This window comes from Echinops telfairi, unplaced genomic scaffold (genome assembly GCF_000313985.2).
Source record: "Echinops telfairi isolate 266 unplaced genomic scaffold, ASM31398v2 ScPeMD7_7404;HRSCAF=8442, whole genome shotgun sequence".
NCBI lineage: Eukaryota > Metazoa > Chordata > Mammalia > Afrosoricida > Tenrecidae > Echinops > Echinops telfairi.
The window spans coordinates 2,647,995-2,665,831 of record NW_022111304.1 but is presented as its reverse complement, the minus strand read 5'-3'; the positions used below and the strand labels follow the sequence as shown (position 1 = coordinate 2,665,831).

The 17,837-nt window shown below is 54.5% G+C and overlaps 2 protein-coding genes across 12 annotated transcripts in view; one reads left to right on the top strand and one right to left on the bottom strand.

Moving 5' to 3' along the window:
• Window positions 1–3,275, top strand: part of PCBP2 (poly(rC) binding protein 2) — a 19,231-nt gene extending 15,956 nt beyond the window's left edge. For all 10 annotated transcript variants that reach the window (XM_004716868.2, XM_004716866.2, XM_045296347.1 and 7 more), the window contains one exon: window positions 2,851–3,275. In XM_004716868.2, the coding sequence (XP_004716925.1) occupies window positions 2,851–2,887 (37 nt within the window). In that variant the 3' untranslated portion in view covers window positions 2,888–3,275. The remainder of the gene's footprint in view (window positions 1–2,850) is intronic.
• Window positions 3,276–3,349: 74 nt separating this feature from the next.
• On the bottom strand, window positions 3,350–10,543 carry MAP3K12 (mitogen-activated protein kinase kinase kinase 12). Of its 2 annotated transcripts, XM_004716870.2 has the most exons (14): window positions 10,090–10,543; window positions 9,782–9,990; window positions 9,359–9,542; window positions 9,040–9,231; window positions 8,713–8,871; window positions 8,453–8,611; window positions 7,713–7,821; window positions 7,492–7,601; window positions 7,103–7,219; window positions 6,861–6,998; window positions 6,092–6,698; window positions 5,900–5,970; window positions 5,541–5,814; window positions 3,350–4,858 (listed from the first exon to the last, which is right to left on the bottom strand). In XM_004716870.2, exons 1-14 carry the CDS (start codon window positions 10,224–10,226, stop codon window positions 4,760–4,762), a joined length of 2,565 nt encoding a protein of 854 aa, XP_004716927.1. In that variant the 5' UTR covers window positions 10,227–10,543; the 3' UTR covers window positions 3,350–4,759. The 2 variants fall into 2 exon arrangements, with proteins under 2 accessions (XP_004716927.1, XP_004716926.1); XM_004716869.2 differs by having other exon boundaries at window positions 9,782–10,543.
• Window positions 10,544–17,837: the final 7,294 nt, after the last annotated feature.

Here is a 17,837-nt window from a genome sequence, read left to right as displayed (position 1 = left end):
GGGAAGCGGTGTGGTGACCCTTGTTTAGGTTTAGGCCACTTGCGCTGAGTGCCTGTTTCCGAGTCTGACTTGTTGAATTCTTTATCTAGAACCACAGTTCTTGCTCTTTCTTATTCTGTTACCTTTTATTATTTTTCTTTTTTGTAGCTTTACTCTGCCTTGCAATACAATAATGTGTTAGGCTCTGTGTTAATGAATAAAAGCTTATCCATTAATCCCCCTCCCCCCTTTTTTTCCCCTTTAAAAATTTTTTGTTTTATATTCAATGGTTTATCAGCAGGCCGCCTTGGCCAAATTTGTGTTTTAGCTGTAATAAAGTTGCCAAGTAAGCACCTAGTTCCACCGTGTACTGTGCAGGGTAAAAGGGTGGGTCTGGGTCTGTGATCTATAACTGCTCAACTAGGAAGTCATAAACCAAGTTAGCTTTTTAGGATCTGGAGCTAATGAATGGTGTAGCAATTTATTATGCTACTCTAACGAACATAGGTCTGTGTCCATCATGATTGACAAGAACATGAGAATTTGATGAATTCTCAAGAGTCCTTACCTTGCAAACAGTAGTGAGTAATCCGAGTGTCAGTGACAGGCTTCTGCTTTCCTCCCATGAGCAGTGAGCAGTGACTTTGGATCTTTACAGAGCATACACCTGCGGGTGGGGCGGGGGCGGGGCGGGACACAAGGTGGGAGGGACTGACAGCTTCTTTCTGCAGCCTTCTGAATTAATACCACACACCTCTTTTCTGAGTCCCCTCAGTCAGTTCTGATGATTCCCCATGTGCACTCGCCCATCATCACTATCAGGAGTAGAGAATTGGAATCAAGGATTTTGAGGAATCTTAAGGATGGACAGCCCCTTTTACAGATGAATAAAAGATCTTAAAAAAGATAACGTTCTGAGACCACGTAAATGATTAGGCACAACTTACAATGTTCTGCTTTTACTCGGTAACCCTCTTATCCCATACAGTTCTCCATACAGTGGAGAAACCGCGAAAGCCAGAGGACACGCAGCAGGATGGAAAGTAGTGTCCTACATCTGTTTGTACAGATTCTTCTCTGATGCTCCTTGTGTCCCATGGCCCCTTTGGCTTACACTTCCTACTTCAGAAGGTTCTGTGGCAGTGCTTCTCAACCTTCCTAATGCCACAACCCTTGAATATAGTTCCTCATGTTGTCATCCCCCAACCATAACATTATTTTCATTGCTACGTCATAACTAATTATGCTACTGTTATGAATCGGGCAACCCCTGGGAAAGGGTACTTTGACCCCGCAAAGGGTTGCGACCCACAGGTTGAGAACTACTGTTCTTTGGTGTTATCCGTGACCCCTCAATTGGGATTATGGGTTATAAACCTTAGAGCTCCCCCATGTGGCCTTCCTGCCCTGAAGCTCTTAGCATATTTCTAATTTACTGTCTCTGCCCTCTAAATCTTCACTAGTCTTGGTGTACGTTGTGGGCAGTTTTTTTCTCCCTAGGTCATTGGGTCTAGTATGCCACCCTACTGTGTTAGCTTAATTTTTTAAGCTTACGTAGGTCCTAAGTCAAAGCTATATTCAGCAAGTCCTTGGGTCTTTGTACTTAAATTTCCCCCAGTGAACCCTTTCATTGGGGGTCTGTTAATTACCACTTCTCTAGTTAGATCCCATTTGAAGTTTTGGGGAATCGACGACCTTGCCGAACTGCAGAAACCACTGGTGATTGCCTGGTTTGACGGCGCTTCTCTGATTAAACACCTAATGAACAATGACAACAGTGTGAGGGAAACAGTTTTTGTGTGCGCTAAGAAGCCAAGAGTTTGTTGCGTCACTGTTAGCAAGATTGCTTTACTACAGTGGTCTGGAACCAATCCTGACGGGTCTCCCAAATGAAGTCTATCAGGTTGAGCTGAGGGGACCTTGCTGTTTCCTCTTCCCACCAACTGTTGATTGCTAAGGGATATAAATGTCATGTTCTTGTGGCCACACTATCACATGTAAATCTTTATGATATAACTTGAATTGACACTTGAGTCTCAACATTTGGTTCCCTTCAAAGTGGGACCATCTGCTAGTGAAGCATGCTGAACACCAAATATCTCAACCCCCCCCCTCAGTTGGATACAGGTTCTCCAGTGCCCTATTTGATGTGGAATAGCATTGTAACCAGACATTTCTGTGGAGAATTTGGTTTACAAGAGTATTCCAGGCTTCTGAGATTCTAGAATGAGCTAGGCAGATGGTGAAGCTAAGGTCATCTTTGTCTGCCACTATTAACTCCTGAGAACTAACCCACAAAACCATTCCCACCCCCGGTCCACTGCTGCTTCTCTTTCCACCTTCCCTAGTGTTTTAAACCATTGCCACTGAATGAAAAGGCTTTCACTCTGGTAAATTAGCCAGTTCTAGAGGGAAGGTTTGTCTGATCTGTCTCAGGGTTAGCCTCATTGCTACTTTTCAGATAAATGTTTCTGAACTGGTATTCTGTCACTTAGGACTAGCTAAGATAAGCTCAGCAACAAAGAGCCCTTTTCCTGTTTTGAGATAACCCTTTAGGAGGGAGGTTTTGGAGTGTTTCACGTTTGGAACAAAGGCTCCAAATAATGTTTTGAAGGGACACCACCAACACTGAATGACTAAGGTGCAAGTTCAGTGTTTCTTAGTTCAAGAAGCATGGACCTTAGGGAGTAAGGAAAGTGCTACGGGTAACCCAGGAAACCTTCACATGCTGCCCTCGACCAGAAACACTGGTCCTTTTGGTCCTCATTCTTTCTACTTCACACTGCACAACCCAGGCTGAGAGTTTTTGGGTGAGGTGCCGCTGGGCTCTGGGACACTAATGTTGAGTTCTTGTTTGTTTCTGTGTTACAGGCTTTCCTCGGAGACGGGTGGCATGGGGAGCAGCTAGAACAATGCAGATTCATCCATAACCCCTTTCTGCTGTTCACCACCACCCATGATCCATCTGTGTAGTTTCTGAACAGTCAGCGATTCCAGGTTTTAAATAGTTGGTAAATTTTCAGTTTCTACACTTTATCATCCACTCGTGATTTTTTAATTAAAGCGTTTTAATTCCTTTCTCTGTTCAGCTGTTAATGCTGAAATCCATATTTAGTTTTATAAGCTTCTCCTGTTTTTTGTTTTGTTTTTTTGGCTCATGAATTTTTTTTCTGTTTGTCATGGATATGTAAGAGTGGAATATTAATACATTTCAGTTTAGTTCTGTAATGTCAGGAATTTTTCAAAAAAAAATTAAAAGATGGACTGGAGCTTTTCCTTTGTGAATAGAAACTGGATGCCACTGATTCATGTGGGTTTATTCCTGTTGTCTTGTTTTTGTACCTTTACTCTCAAAGGACAAGGACCCTGCTTGGGTTTTAAATAGAAGCTTTTATTCCAGTTCAGATGTTTTCTCACTATCTTTTTTTGGTAGCATTTAGTCCTAATTATCCTTAAATGGCACATTGTATGTACATTTGGTCCCTGGACTCTTCCATATGGTGGGGTAAGGTTGCCTTTCCTAGGACCTGATTGGAACAGGATGCATGGGGCAGCCAGACACCCCATCTGACTAGAGTTCGTGGTGCAACCCCCTGTACATTTTTAAACTGTAAAACTTTCTTGCCATTTTTGTTTCTTTCTGCTATCTGCTGGGTTACAGTCCTCTTTCTATAACATCACCACCAATTGCTCGCTCCCTGGGAGAAAGTTGAGGCCTACTGCTTTTGGAAAGATGGACCGGCTCAAGTCCCATAGAGCCACTAGGAGTTGGGCCTTAGGTCTGATTGAATCGCCTCTTAAGGCGTCCACCAAAGTAATTTAGATGTGTTTCCTGCCATTTCTGCAAATAGATGTAGACAGCTGGAGCATGAGCTAGTGTAGTGATTTGTAAAGTGGGCAGTACTGGCCCCCGTTGTGGGCGGTGCACTGAAATGATCCAGGGTGACTTCAAAAGGGGTTGCTGAATGATAATTGCCCCCCCCCTCCCCTAAGGCAAATTAAGTTTGAGAACCTAAGATTTAGTGAGAAAAAAGGAAGTGTCCAGCATCTTCAAAAGGTAAGGAACCCAAGGCCCCTACTGCTTCCCATGCCTGCCACCCCATTCTGTCACCAAGAAAACCCTCAACAGCTGGGCCTGCATGGAGTGGTTATATTTCAAGGTTTTTCACAGGGGTTACAAGAGACAGTCCCCACCTAATCTGGCCCAGGGATAAAATTGGGTTTCCACAGTACCCCACTCCTTCAGCCTGAGCCATCACATGCTATCAGTCACCTGGCCCCTCCCAGGCTTTTAGCCAGGGTTTGGGCAGAGAAATGGAAGGACAAAGAAATGAGTTACATTGCCACCTGAGAAGTCTCAGACGGGAGGAGCCAGCCTTCACCTCCCTCCTCCCCAGTGCAAAATGTGTAAACAGTAAACGGAAAACAAAAAAAGTGCCATCTAAGTGGTTCCCTCTCCTGCACCCCAGGATCAGGTCAAGGTACAGAGATCGTGCCTGAGGCACACTCCTGGCTTGTCTAGTGCCTGCCCACTTTTGTTGAACATAAGGAATGGGGTGAAGCGCGGAGGGCCAGCTTCCCCGTCCCCACAGCTCTAGGGTGATACTTAATCATTTCCACTGCTGCTGCCAGCCCTAGAGCTTCTGTTGAATGATTGGGTGGGGGATATCTCCCTTGAGCTTGACTTATGGCTGGGTAGCCCCATCTTTGTTGATTATGTGGCGCATATATATATTATTTATATAAATATTTCTCTATGTACAAGGAATAAGTGTGGCTTTCATGGAGGGAGGGAGGCAGGGGGCCGCAAGGCATCGCCACTGTTGCAGTTGTCCAGTTCAGTGCTGTCACCGTCTGAATCTTCGGAATTGGGAGGGCCCTGTGAGGGACAGAGCAGAAAGCATTGAGGGGAGGGTTCAGGGTTCGGCAGCTCTTGGCTTACAAATAGATTCCTTCAGTTCTCCTACTTGGCGTCTAGGCAGCCAAGCTACTTACTGATTTCCCAAGACCACCAACTCTTAGTGGTCCCAGGCTGCAATTAGCGGCCATTTTACTTACAAGTAAGAGGCAATGATAGGTGCTCTCTGCTATAGATAGGTGTACACACATCCACAGGGCAGCTAGAACTGCTTTCTAGGGCTTTTGAAGCTGTGAATCTTTATTTCAGGAAGTGGCCTTGGTTTTATCCCTGAGGACTGCTGTTAGCTTCAAGCTGCTGGCCTTACTGATCAGTTTCCAGAGCTTAACGCCTAATGCCACCGGTGTTCCATCACATGGATGATGGCTCAATTTTACTGACTTAAGACAAACACTTCCCCTGTGAGTTTCCAAGACTTTATGGACATAGCCTCTTTCCCAAGGGTGAGCTGAGGGTGATTTCAGACTGCCCACTGAATTGCAGCCCAGCTGGTAAGCACTAGATCACCAAGTTGGAGGTTAAATAGCTTCTGTATTTGGACCTTGAGTTTTGACGGCATTTCACTGCCTTGTGTCCCCAAATCTTTGAAATGACCAGCCTTCTGGCTCCCAAACCTGGTCACTTTGCATTTGATCTGACTCACCTGCTCTCTTCTGAGAGGATCCTGCTGTGGGGCGGGCAAGGAGCTAGGTTCTGGGCCAGGGGCCACCCCAGAAGCAGGGGGGTCCAGTGGGATCTCTGAGCCCTGGGAGCACATGTCATCAGACCTTTCATCTGGTCGCTCATCAGTGTTGGTGCTGCCAACTTCCGGTGTGCCGCTGGGGGAAGGCTCGCTTGCTGTGCCTTCTTCCCCATCTGACGGGTTCTCAGAGCTGAAGGTAGATAGTGACTGCCGCATGTTCAGGCCCTGAGGCCACCTATGTGTTGAAAAGGGGCTACAGCTGAACTCTCCCTTAGACCCCAGAGAGCAGAATGCATGCCATTACTTTCTGTTCATCTCACCTCTGGCTTGAGGGCAGCTCTACTTCACTGTCCACCTCCCCCTCCTCCTCCTCTGAAGAGAGGCCTCGTTTCTGCAGGGACCAAAAGAGCACGGGCATCACAAGTGGGGCCCCCAAGAGGTGACAGGGGGATGAGTTTCAGACTTGGACCCAGAGAGGACAGGGAAGGGGGGTCAGGACCTTGTCTGCTTACCTGACTTCGGGTGACGGCAGCCCGGTACAGCAGTGCGGCAGGGGTCAAGTGCTGGGCCCCAGCCCGGCTGCCCCGACCTGCTGGCCCTTCCCTTGCAGTTCCCAGTAGCCCCACCCCTTCACCAGGTCCTGGCGGAGGTGGTTCCCCTTTGGCCCCTCCAGGTGAATCTGGGCTAGTGGAGCCAGGGGCTGAGCCCTCACTTGGCGGGGTGTCACCCCGGGCCGCAGGGGGTGAGCCAGGTTCTCCAGCTTCCCCTGAGGCCCTCCGGCCCCTGGTGCCCAGTGCTGCTGACAGCAGGTCAGGAGAAGATGATGACATTTTGCGTAGCAGAAGGTCATGATGGAGCCCACGGAGGGCAGGGGGGCAGGCCTCCCAGCCTGAAGGGCCCCCTCCTGGGCTTCCTGGTCCAGGTTCAGGGGCTGGCACAGCTGCACGAAGCCCAAGCAGATCTCCACAGCTGCCTTTGGCGCTGGCCTTGCGGTGACGAGTCTTGCCACGCCGACTCCGTCCTGGTGAGGGGGGGCCTTTAGGGCAGCCAGGAAGTCCCACCCCGCTCAGGGCTGCATCTAATTTAGGTAGTAAGGATTCTGTCTTGAGGATATCTGGCCTGGGGTGGGGGTGGGGGGGGTGAGGAAAGTAATAAGGCTGAGATTACAAATCTGCCCGCTCAAACCAGCCCACACTTAGGATCTATGCCGTTACCCTCAGCACCCTCCCTCTCCCACACACCTGTCCCCGCTCTCCTGTGCCCACTGAACTCGGGTCCCACCTTTTGCTATGGGGTGACAGCTTCTGTGGTACATTCCTCTTCTTGATGAGCTTCTCCACCGTGTTCCCGTGCAGGAGGCCTCGCGAGGGATGTGGCTTCAGCAGGCCTGGGCACCTTCGCTCTAAAGCCTGCTCCCGCCTAAAGACCCAGCCACCTTCTCAGTTGAGCATATGCCCAGGAAAAGGATCTGGGTAAGCAGGCACTCAGGAGGCGGGCTTAGACTGACAGGTGGGATGGCTTACCTGAGCAGTTCCCGTTCCTTGAGCTCCAGCTGCAGCATCAGGGCATTGAGTTCCATGTAGAGATTGTTGGCCCTCTCCAGCTTCCGCTCATAGTGCTCCCTGATATCCAAGGCGTGTCTGCGACATGGGGGCAGAAGGAGGGGTGCCCCAAGGTGAGCTGGGCTCATCTGGTGCCACCATCTCTTCCCAGTCTAGGTCTATGCCACCAGTTCAGTCCCCTACTGGGAACCCCACCCTCTAGCATTGGATAAGACCCGCGGGTGGTTTAGTGACCTGGGACCCTTGGGTCTTGTTAAGAGGCCGACTGATTCAGTGTACTTGGGGGTGGAGAAGCCACACTTCTCAGAATGGGGTTGACCTGGAAAGAATTGACCTGCCCCACCACATACCTGAGCTCCTCCCTCCTCCGCATCACCAGCTCCTCTTCCAGGCGGTGTAGACAGGTCCCTTCTGACTTAATCTTTTCAAAATGCAACTTTACCTCTTCCCGCCACTCAGCCTGGGGTGGAGAATGAGGGGTGAAGGCCATTTCTCTGCTGCCATTTGGAGGGGCACAGCCCTTTGCCCATCTACCCCTCCAGAGGCCTCCACCTTCCTACCCACAGCGCACCTGGGACTTAAAGTAAGTCTCCTGGGGCGTGGAGAGCACATCAGCTGAGGCGATGTCCAGGTGCAGCAGGATCTGTCTGAATGATGGCCGATTGCGAGGTTTGCTGTTCCTATGGGGATGGAGGCGGGGGAGGGCCAGGTAAGAACTAGGGCATCTTCCCCAAAGTGCTCTGCAGAACAGAATGCTAGGATGTACTCTGATAGAAACATTCTGTGGTCAAACAGACTGTTAATACGCTGCCCTGCAGCAGACCTACGAACTCTCACCGCGCAAATCTTTTCCGGAAACTCCTTTGAAAGACATACACATTGGGAAAATGCCCAACCAGAGGTTCCCAACAAAGGTTCAGTGCTCTCCCTGAGGCCCCCTTCTCCCCCCATTCTCCTGGTATGCTCTTAACTAGTGACTCAAGATGCTGCTAACCCTACTTGACAGGTCCATTTCAGAGGTGAAGTAGCCTGTCCCAAGTCGAGGGCAGGTAGCTGCAAGGTGGCAGGCCTGACACGCACACGTCTGTCTTAAATTTAATGCACCCCTGCCTGCCATCCATGCGTCAGTTCTCTCCCTTCCGCTCACCCAAATCCTGCATCCTGGGTTCTTGGGAAGTCCTCATGGGGCTCTGACCCCCACTCCCAGTTTAGGATTGTAGTCCTGTGCATACCTGGGTTCTAGATACTGGCCGTCCCTTGGTTATCCTCATGCCCCCACTTCCCCAGCCTTGCTGGTCCCAGGCTCCTCACCAGCATTGGCGAAGGAGGATTTTGAAGCCATCTGGACAGCTAGAGGGCACAGGCAGATGGAGACTGTTGCTTCCCACGCCCCAGATGATGGCCGAGGAATCCACATCTTTGTAAGGGATCTCACCGGTCAGCAGTTCCCACAGCACAACACCAAAGGACCTAGGAGGGGAGGGAAGCTCCTGTCGAGGGGCGCCCGCCAGGCCATCACTGCACTGGTGCCGAAGGCTGCACCCTGGCTGTTCACCCTTCTCGGTCCTTACCAGATATCCACCTTCTCAGACACGGGCTCATTGCGGATCACCTCAGGGGCCATCCATGCTACTGTCCCTGCAAAGGACATCTTGGTGCTCTTGTCACTCAGCTCCTTGGAAGTGCCAAAATCTGAGATCTTCACCACATCGTCATACGTGATCAGCATGCTGGGAGAGAGTGGAGTCAGCTGGGGTCCAGGTCCCTCCACATACCTCACTACAGCCATTACTTCCTGTTGTAAACCATGTGGGACACCCAGTGGCAGGGTGCTCACCGCTCCCTCCTGAGGCAGTGCTTGGGAGGGGCCACCAGCACAAGGGCTCCCTGCTACTCACTTGGGGGACTTGAGGTCTCTGTGGATGATCTTGTGCAGATGCAGGTAATTCATGCCACCAGCAATGCCCATGGACCAGTCAACCAGCAGGGAGGGGGTGACAGGGCGGCCAGCTCGCAGGACCTCATACAGCTGGCCCTGGGCACAGAACTCCATGAGGATGCAGTAGCAGGGGGCCTGGGTGCACACACCCCTGGGGGCCAAACAGGTATGAAGGCCTCAGTCAACCCAGCACTCACCTGGGCCCCATTCCCACCCAAGCTCCCCAGGTGGGGCTCCGCCCTCACAGTAGTGTCCCCAGCCCCTGTGCTGGACCTCACTTGAAAGTGATGATGTTGGGGTGCTTCAGCTTTCGCAGGTGCTTGATGTCGGTCTCCTTGAGGTCCCGCACCTTCTTCACAGCCACCTCTTCCCCGTGGAATCGCCCCAGGAAGACAGCACCCTGGGCCCCTGAGCCCACCCACTGCAGGTCCAGGATTTCCTCAAAGGGGACCTCCCAGAGGTCTGTGGGCAGAAGCACAGTGCCACAAGGCTGAGCCACACTCGAGCTTGGGAAGGCCAGGGGGCAGGGTCAGCAAGCATTGGGTTGACTGGGATGATCCAAGGGAGGCGAGGCAGAACCTTGGCCAGAGCCGGTTAGGCCTTGGGTGCCGCCGGGAAGGCAGAGGCTGACCTGGGCGGCTAAGGGACTTCTGGGCTCTGTGAGGGGGAGACGGGGCGGGGACCCTGCAGGTACTGCCTACCTTCCTGCTGCTGCTTGTGCTCAGTGGAGTACGCTTTGCCAATCATGGTCCAGACCGGGCGCAGGCAGCCAAAGAGGCCTTCCAGGAAACCACTGCCGCTCTGACACTGCAGCCGCACCTCATCGGCGCGCACTCGGGACGCACGGCGCTCAGGGGACCCCGCTGCCCCCCCAGGGCCTCCTGCTTCCTGCTCGTGGAGCTGCAGGACACTATTGGCAAATGGCTCAGGGGGCGGCTCTCCACCTGGGGAGGGGCTGGGCCCACCCCCGCCCTGCACGCCAAGAGGCACGACATCTCGGAGTACACACTGGGTTGGCGTCAGGTCCTTCTCGGGGGTGCAGTCAGAAGTGTCTGGGTCGAGCTTGCGCAGAGATGCCTCGCTGAGGGTTGACACAAAGCCCCCAAAGGAGGGAGACGGGGTACGGGTCTCGTGGAGGCAGGCCATGGCCTCTGGAGCCCCGTGTGGTTGTCAGCAGGGGGCCCTATGAGGAGGGAGGGAAGGGCTGTCAGGGCCCTAGGTCACCAGCTGGGGGCAGGCAGCCTGTGGAGCTGGGCCCACACAACAGCCCTCCCGGGAATAGCACTTAGCCGAAGCCTGGTCCCCATCTTAGGACACCTTATACGCCAGGTTCCACTCCAGCAGGTTCCTCTTAGTAAGCCAAGCCTCCCTTACTCTGGTGACCCTGAGCATCAGTCTCAGGTAGACACAGGTAACAGTCCCACTTAATTTACAAAATGTGTGGCATCCTCAAGTACCGTGTCAGCAGAGCGGCTGGTCTTCTGGAAATTCACATTTTCTTTCCCCCACAGTTACAGGCACACCACACCACGTCTCCCCCAACCCACCCCAGCCTCCAGCGCCTCTGGTGTGCACACGTTTCTACCTGGCGCCTCACCCTCAGGCACACATGGGAACACGTCTGGGCCTCCTGCAGACAGAAGCACACTTAAATGACTGCGTCCCCCACGCAGCCATTCTCAGGTGACAATTCAGGGATCACTCAGGTAACTACACATGACACAAGTGACGTCCGCTCAGGAGAGAGTCTTAGTCTAAGCCAGGGCTCACACGGGGGCCCATTCTCTGGTTACTACATCCTCTGAACCCTCACTCCACACTTTATGGAAATGGCAGAACCATCCAGCGGGGGTGTGCAGATGACCTTGCTGGTCGAGCAGTGTGGTCTAGGAGTTCACCCCTTTCACCATCCACCAGACCATCTGCCTCCCCCACCCCCGGGTCAGAAGAAGACATGGGTCTCCTGCCTCTGCCCTCAACCAAGCCCGGCTTAGGCTTCCCACTTCAGAGCAGTCACTAGTAAACTGTGTGTGTGTATGTGGGGGGGTGGAGGGGCGGGAGGCAGGGAGGTTGCGGCACACCGGCTTCTGCCACTTCCAGGCAACCTGGCCTCAGGTAAGTTTAGGAGGGTTCACCCTAACTTGCTCAGAGCCCCCAGACATCATCCTGCACCCATCTCCTTTCACATCCAGTCATGGGCCAGATCCTTCTGATTGCTCCTCCCTAGCCCCCTGTCGCAGTCTCCTGAGAATGCTGAGCAAACATCCTGAATCAGTGGGAGAAAGGTGGCAAGAACTGCCTTGCTACAGACATGCCTGCAGGTGCGGGCCTGAGAGTCAGCTCTGGTTAACTCAGTGCCTTCATGGGCATGCTTTTGTTCAGTGGCTCTCGTCTGTTGGCAAAGAGGCTTACGAGCTGGGTAGCCAGCCCCAAGGTTAGCAATTCCAAACTACCAGGCGCCCTCCACTGCCCCGAGCTACCAGTCTTGGAAACCTACAGGGGCGTTTCTAGCCTGTCGTCATGAGTCAGAATTGATTTGATGACATTGAGTCTCAAGTTTTGGGGGGTCTGTAGACAGGTCACCCCAGGCTACTAAGATCAGGTCCTGTGTCTTTTACGTCACTGGAGGTAAGTCCCTCCTGGCAGGCACAGGTTAGCCTCTCTTTAGTGCCAGAGCTGCACTGATGGTGCTGTCGGACAAGTGTTGGATTGTTAACAGCAAAGCGGGTGGTCAAACCCTCCAGCTGCTCCTTGGAAGGAAGGTGAGGCTGGAGGCTCCCGAAGGACTAACAGCTTTGGAAGCCCTTTGCCGACCCTTTCACAGAGGTCATCATGTGTGGTGACCCCCAACCATAACATTATTTTCGTTGCTACGTCATAACTGATTTTGCTATTGTTATGAACCGGGCGACCCTGTGAAAGGGTTATTCGACCCCCAAAGGGATCTCGACCCCCAAAGGGATCTCAACCCACAGGATGCAAACCGCTGCAATACAGGGTCACTGTGAGTTGGAATTGACTGGATGGTAGTGTGTATGTGGGCGCGTGCGCGCAGTGAAAGTTTCAAAACCTACACAGTGTGGATTGAAAAATCCTCGAGCAGGAAGCCAAGGGCTTGTGAAGAAGGCGCAGTGTTTGGTCCTGCCTGCATTTCACACCCACCTCCAAGGCTTATCTGGGTGGTGTGCGTGACAGCCAGCCTGTTCTGAGTCCTACATCCACAGCTTTCCTCAGACTCCAACCAAGTTTGTCGCCTGCTCCGGGACAAGGCCATGAACCAAGTTCTCCCTCCTTCTAACCCATTCTTCACCTCACCACAGAACCTTTCTAGGGCAAGGGACCAGAGACACCACTTCTGCTTTGGCCCCTCTCGCCTCTCCAGCTTCACCGTGGCCCACTGCACTGGTGGTCCGGCCGCGCAGGGGACAGGATGCTGAAGCTTGACTCTTAGGAAAGGCTTGCTCTGCTGTCCGCCGTTAGGAGCACATTAGCTCATTTTAAATCCTCAGGAGTTAGACATTAAGTAGCCCCGTGTCGCGTCACAGGACTGAGGCAAACCAGCAGCCATGAGTTTTCCCTGACTGAGGCCGACCCTGTGTTATCAGTAGAACTGCCCCAGAAGGTTTTCTGGGGGTGTTTCCTGGGCAGCAAATGGTTAAGGGACAAGTTCGCTTCAAATATTCATGGGCCCCTTCCGTTATCTTTGCATTCCATTTTTTCACGAATTATTTGAAGCCTAAATACAGCGTATCGCTCCCATTATGGGGTCCTGGTGACGTAGCGTTACGAGTCTGGGCTGCAATCCGAAAGGTCAACAGTTAGAAACCACCCGCCGGAGGCTCCACGTGGGACAGGCCTTTCTGCACCCTGAGAGCTACAGGCGCGGCGGTGGCGGGGACGCAGCTCAAGGCTGGCCTGTTACGGTTGCTGTGGGTCGGCATGGATGCCATGGCAGTGAGGGAGACTCCCGATGTATTCTGGCGCAAACGGAGGCACAATCAGGCCCGGGCAGCTCCGAGTGCCCCCCACGTCCCAGGAGTCCTCAGAGGCTTAGAGGTTAAGCAGTCACACAGATTAGTCAAGCACGGATCTTGCTGCCATTCCGACCCATAGCGACCAGACAGGGCGAGGCTGTGACTCCTTATGGGAGTGGGCTGCCTCCTCTTTCTCCAGAGGAGTTGGAGACCCGAGGCGGGAGCGCTTCGGCCATGTCTGTCACCGTGAGCCCCGCCTGCGCCCGGGACTGACTGTCCTTCCGAAGGACCCAGAGCGCTGGCTCGCGTGGAGAGCCCAGGGCCCGGCCCGCTAGGCGGCCGGTCCTGGAGCAGCGAAGCGGAAAGTAAGGGGTTACGGCCACAGGGCCCCCTCCCTCCTCACGACCTCTTTCCCGGGCATCACGTGGCGCGTGGCTCGGGGTGGGGCGGCGGCTCCGGCAGAGGGAGGAGGGGGTCGAGGTGGGCAACCCAGAGCACAGCAGGTAGGGGGAGGCGCCGGGCGCTGCGGCGTAACCATGACGACTGAGCCCGAGGTGTCGCGTGAAGTCACCGGGCCCAGATTAGCCCAGAGTCACGTGAGCGGCGGCGACTGGGGGCGCGGCTGCGCCCGGCCCCGCCCCTGACCCAGACCGGCCCGCGTGGCTGCGCCCCCACCCCGCAGGCCGACCCTGCCCGCGGCGGCCGGGCGCTGTCGGAGGGGAGGCCGGCCCGGGGGCGCTGTGCCACCCCAGGGCCCAGAGAGGAGCCCCGTTCGGTTCGGAGTCGGGGCCGGTGAAATCCCGCAGAGCAGGCCTCCCCCCGGGGGGGGCTGTTCGCAGAAAGAAGAGATGGCCATGGACATGCACGGGGTCCGAAACACGGAGACCACCCTCCCGCCCAGCTCGTTTTCTCTGGAGAAGCCGAGCTTTGGGGCTGGCTTTGTACGGCAATTGCCGGCCTGCGGCTGGTGGCTTGGCATACAGAGGGTGACGGGCTCAGCCACATCTGAAGCCGAGCCTCCCCGCCAGGCCTCCCCAGAGCCCGTTCGGGTATCCAGGGCCAGCAGCTGCCGAGGGAAGCCATGTCACCTGTGTGTCTTGGGGGACGGTGAGAGTAGCTGGAGGAGGAGGAAATGGAGCCAGGGACAGCGGGCATCAGCCGGGCTGACTGACCTCCAGTCGGGTTCTCAGGCTGCGGACCCAGGGGCAACAGTAAACCCGAGATCCTCTGCCAACACGTGCGCACGCGCGCGCTCGCTCCCGGGTCCCACTGGCCCTGACCTACCAGCTGCGCCCACTAGTCTCCAGCTGGGCCGTGGCGCTAGGGCTTTGGGGTAGGGTGGGGTGCAGCCCGGCTAAGAGCCCCTGGCCCCACCCTAAGGGAGGAAGGTCATCAATTATGCAGAAGGTGGGGGAAGGGCGGGGATGTAACAAGCCCACCTCAAGCGTTTACAATGCAGAACTCTCCCGAAGGGTGGAGGGGACCGGGTAGCCCCTAAACCGCCCATCTTCTGGGGAAGAGGTTCTCCGGGCACCCTGGGAGGCTAGGTTTCAGCTGCTCAGTCACCTAAATCAGCAGGAGGCACTCTGGTCGTGCCTCTGGCCCGAACGTTAGCAGGTTGAGCCCCCTCGCCTCTCAGGGAGAGAAAGATGAAGCTGCCTGCCTTCAGGAAGGTCCCCAGCGCTGGGGATGCTAGCAAGCACTCTGCTCTGGCCAGTGGAGTTGGGCCGAGGTAGACTCAGCATGAGGGCAATGGGTTTGATTTGGCTCTGGGTTTAAGTCTTTTTTAAGCCAGCAGAGGACATGAGGTGGCCCCCTGCCCATGCGCCCACCCTTGATCCCAAACTCCCTGCACATCCGATTTCAGCTACATGATGTATTGTGGGTGTTTCAAAAATGCCCGTCACAAGGCCACCAGGGCAGCTCGGGGACAGGATACCACCATGTATCCTTCCTCCTCCGTCATCCAGCATGGCATGTTGAAGGCCTGTGCCAACGGAACCTCCTCTGAGTGCCCTCCGGTCCCAAGAACTGCCCACCAATGCCAAGCTGCTGGCCGGGCCCTCCAGGTGCTCAGGCCAGATGCAGGTGCACCTGTCTCAATCCGGGGACTTGTCTGCTGTTCTCCCCCTCATTTCCCCCTCAAGGACAGGTGAGATCCCCCCTTCTCCCTGGAATAGGCCCCCGGGAGGGAGAACTTCAGTGATCCAGGGGACCTACGTCTTTGGAGTCCCAACTACCACCTGACATGCTGTGGGAGCCTGAGAGGGTATAGGATTGAACCCCGAGGGCCAAGCTTCCTGTCCATCTGATGTCCGTTTGGTGTGGTTTTGCTCTTTGACAGGGTCCACTCTGAGAACCTTGGCTTCCACTACACTAACCCCTGTGCACGCCCGCACTCCCCTGTCAGGTGGAACAGGAGGAGGTCCGGAGCCAATGGGCATAGTGGCGCCTCCTTCCTCTGCCTTCCTGGGCAGCCAGGTCCCGGGCCTGTCTTGGTGGATTCTGAAGGGGCCCTCTCTTCTGTTTGACCAGATAAAGGCAGACTTGGTCTCAGTCTCCTGGCAGCCCAGGGCAAATCTCCACTCCCAGATCCACGCAACCGGGTCCTAAGGGCAGTAGTGTTCCTCTCCCAGGGCCGAGGTCCTTCCTGGGCGCACCCTGCCTTTCCACTTCCTCTGGACCCAAGGCGAGGCCTGAGCCTGCATTCTCCAGCTTTACCATCTGGCTGGCTCTCTTTGGAACCTGTTCTCTTTAGCAGCTGCGAACCCTCACCTTGGCCAGGTGATCCAGGGTTACCCTCAGCCCCACCCACCAAGGGCTGCAAGGAAGAGGAGGAAAAGAGCCAGGTGCGATGGGTCAGGCCTGCTCCTGCGGGTCTTTCCTGCTCCGGGACTCCGGGGTCTCAGGGGACTTTCAACTTATTTCCACTAGCAGGGCCTGAGCTGAAGGTGTAAGAAGGGCAGCTAACAAAGTGGAACGTGTCTACATCGGTGGCATTATAGATGTTTCTAGTTTCTTCTTTTGCCTTACGCTACTTTCTCCATCCTAAGAGCGAACTGCTTCTGAAATCAATTTAAAGCGTCTTTCAAACTGAAAAAGAGACCGTCGGAATGACACGTTGCTCGTCTATTCCTGGCACTGATCTGAGGACAGCTGCGTGTCAGAGGGGTGGGGGGAGGCCAGGCGCACGTTCAGAGGCCTGAGTTGAGGTCTCCGCCCTGCTCCCTACCAGCTGGGTGACCTTGGGTAGGAGACTTCACTTCCATTTCCTCCTATCTCCACTGGAGGAAGGGGCAGCCGTGCAGTGGACGGCGTGGCGCCTCCACGCAAGCACCAGCTTTGGGCCCCACTGTCCTGAGAGCCAATCTCAGCTCTGGTCACAAAGTTTTTGACTTGGAACAACATACTTCTTTGGCCAAAAAACCCTCCTCGTTACGAGCATTACGGAGATTACCCGGATGACGTTCTGGGCCCAGACACTGGCACAGGGGAAGCTTCCCACAAACACTAGCCACGGCGAAAGTGAAGCCAAGTACGGAGTAGGCGCTTGATGAGCTCTCTTCCCTTCCTTCTCAAAGCAGGAGGCAGTAGGGAGGTCCGGTCGGATTGGGGGACAGAGACACAAGAGGAGGGCAAACCAGAAGCCAAAGGGCAAGGGCTCTCTAACCTGGATGCCTCTTCTCTGGAATGTTCCCTGGAATGGTGTTGCTGTCTCCTTTCGCCTTTTCCCCAGTGCACACAAGACGAGGAGCAAATGAACCACACAGAGCAGTCCCTGGAGTCAAATCTACGCCACCAGGAAGCCCCTATGTCTTCTGCTGCCAAGCCAACCCATCCTTCTGAAGGGATTACTTCCCTCGGCTTTTCTTTCTCCCCAGACCCTGGCAGCAGAGAGGTCGGACTGCACAGGATGAGCCATGGCAGATCCAGGGCGGTGGGACTAGGACTTAGGGTCCTCTTCCTGGCAAAGGCTACCTCTACCACGTTATCTACCACCACACAGGGAGGGCCTATGGGGCAGCAACTGGAATTTAGAGGGGAAAGGGGGAGGAGGGCTGTCAATTTCTCGAACCACCTCCTTCACTTGAATTCCCCGCCTCTTCCCGTTTCTGGGTTTAGTTGGGAATTGAGGCCTTAGTTGTGTTTTCACGTTCACTGGGAGTTGAGGCATCAAACTTGGTCCTGTGTGAGCACCTCAGTTCTCAGTGTGAATGAGCGGATGAGTGGGCAGGTTTGAGAAGGCAAATCCTTTTTTTTGGCCCTTAAATGTGGAATAGGAGGGAGTAAGCCCTAAAGCCTAGAGGAACTCCAGGGACTTCCTGAATCTCTTCTGCTTGCCTTAGCTTGGTGTGACTCTCACCCTGGGCACGGGGGTCCATGGGAAATGGTGTTCTTGGATTGTGGCCCGAGGGCCCAAGGATGGGGTGAAGGGACCTAGCCCTGTAGAAAGGCCGCTCACCAGCACTCCTCTCCAGAGGGGCAGGTACTAGAAGGGAGGCCCTCTTGTGTCCAAGAGATACTCACTGCTCCTCCCTCTGCCTACAGATCCGCTCCCCTCTGTCAAAGCCTCCGTGATCAGGAGCCTGCCTCAACGACGTGGAAAGGACACTTGCTTATTTTTAGGCCAAGGAGTGTGAGGGGTGTGTGGGGAAAGGGAGGGGGTCCTTGAGGGGCCTAAACCTGGGGAATGGGCTGGGGTGCCTGAGAAGCTGGAGAGGAGGGGGAAAGCCACATAAGGATGGGGGAGGGGAGGATGCAACAGCTGGATGAGAAAGGTGGC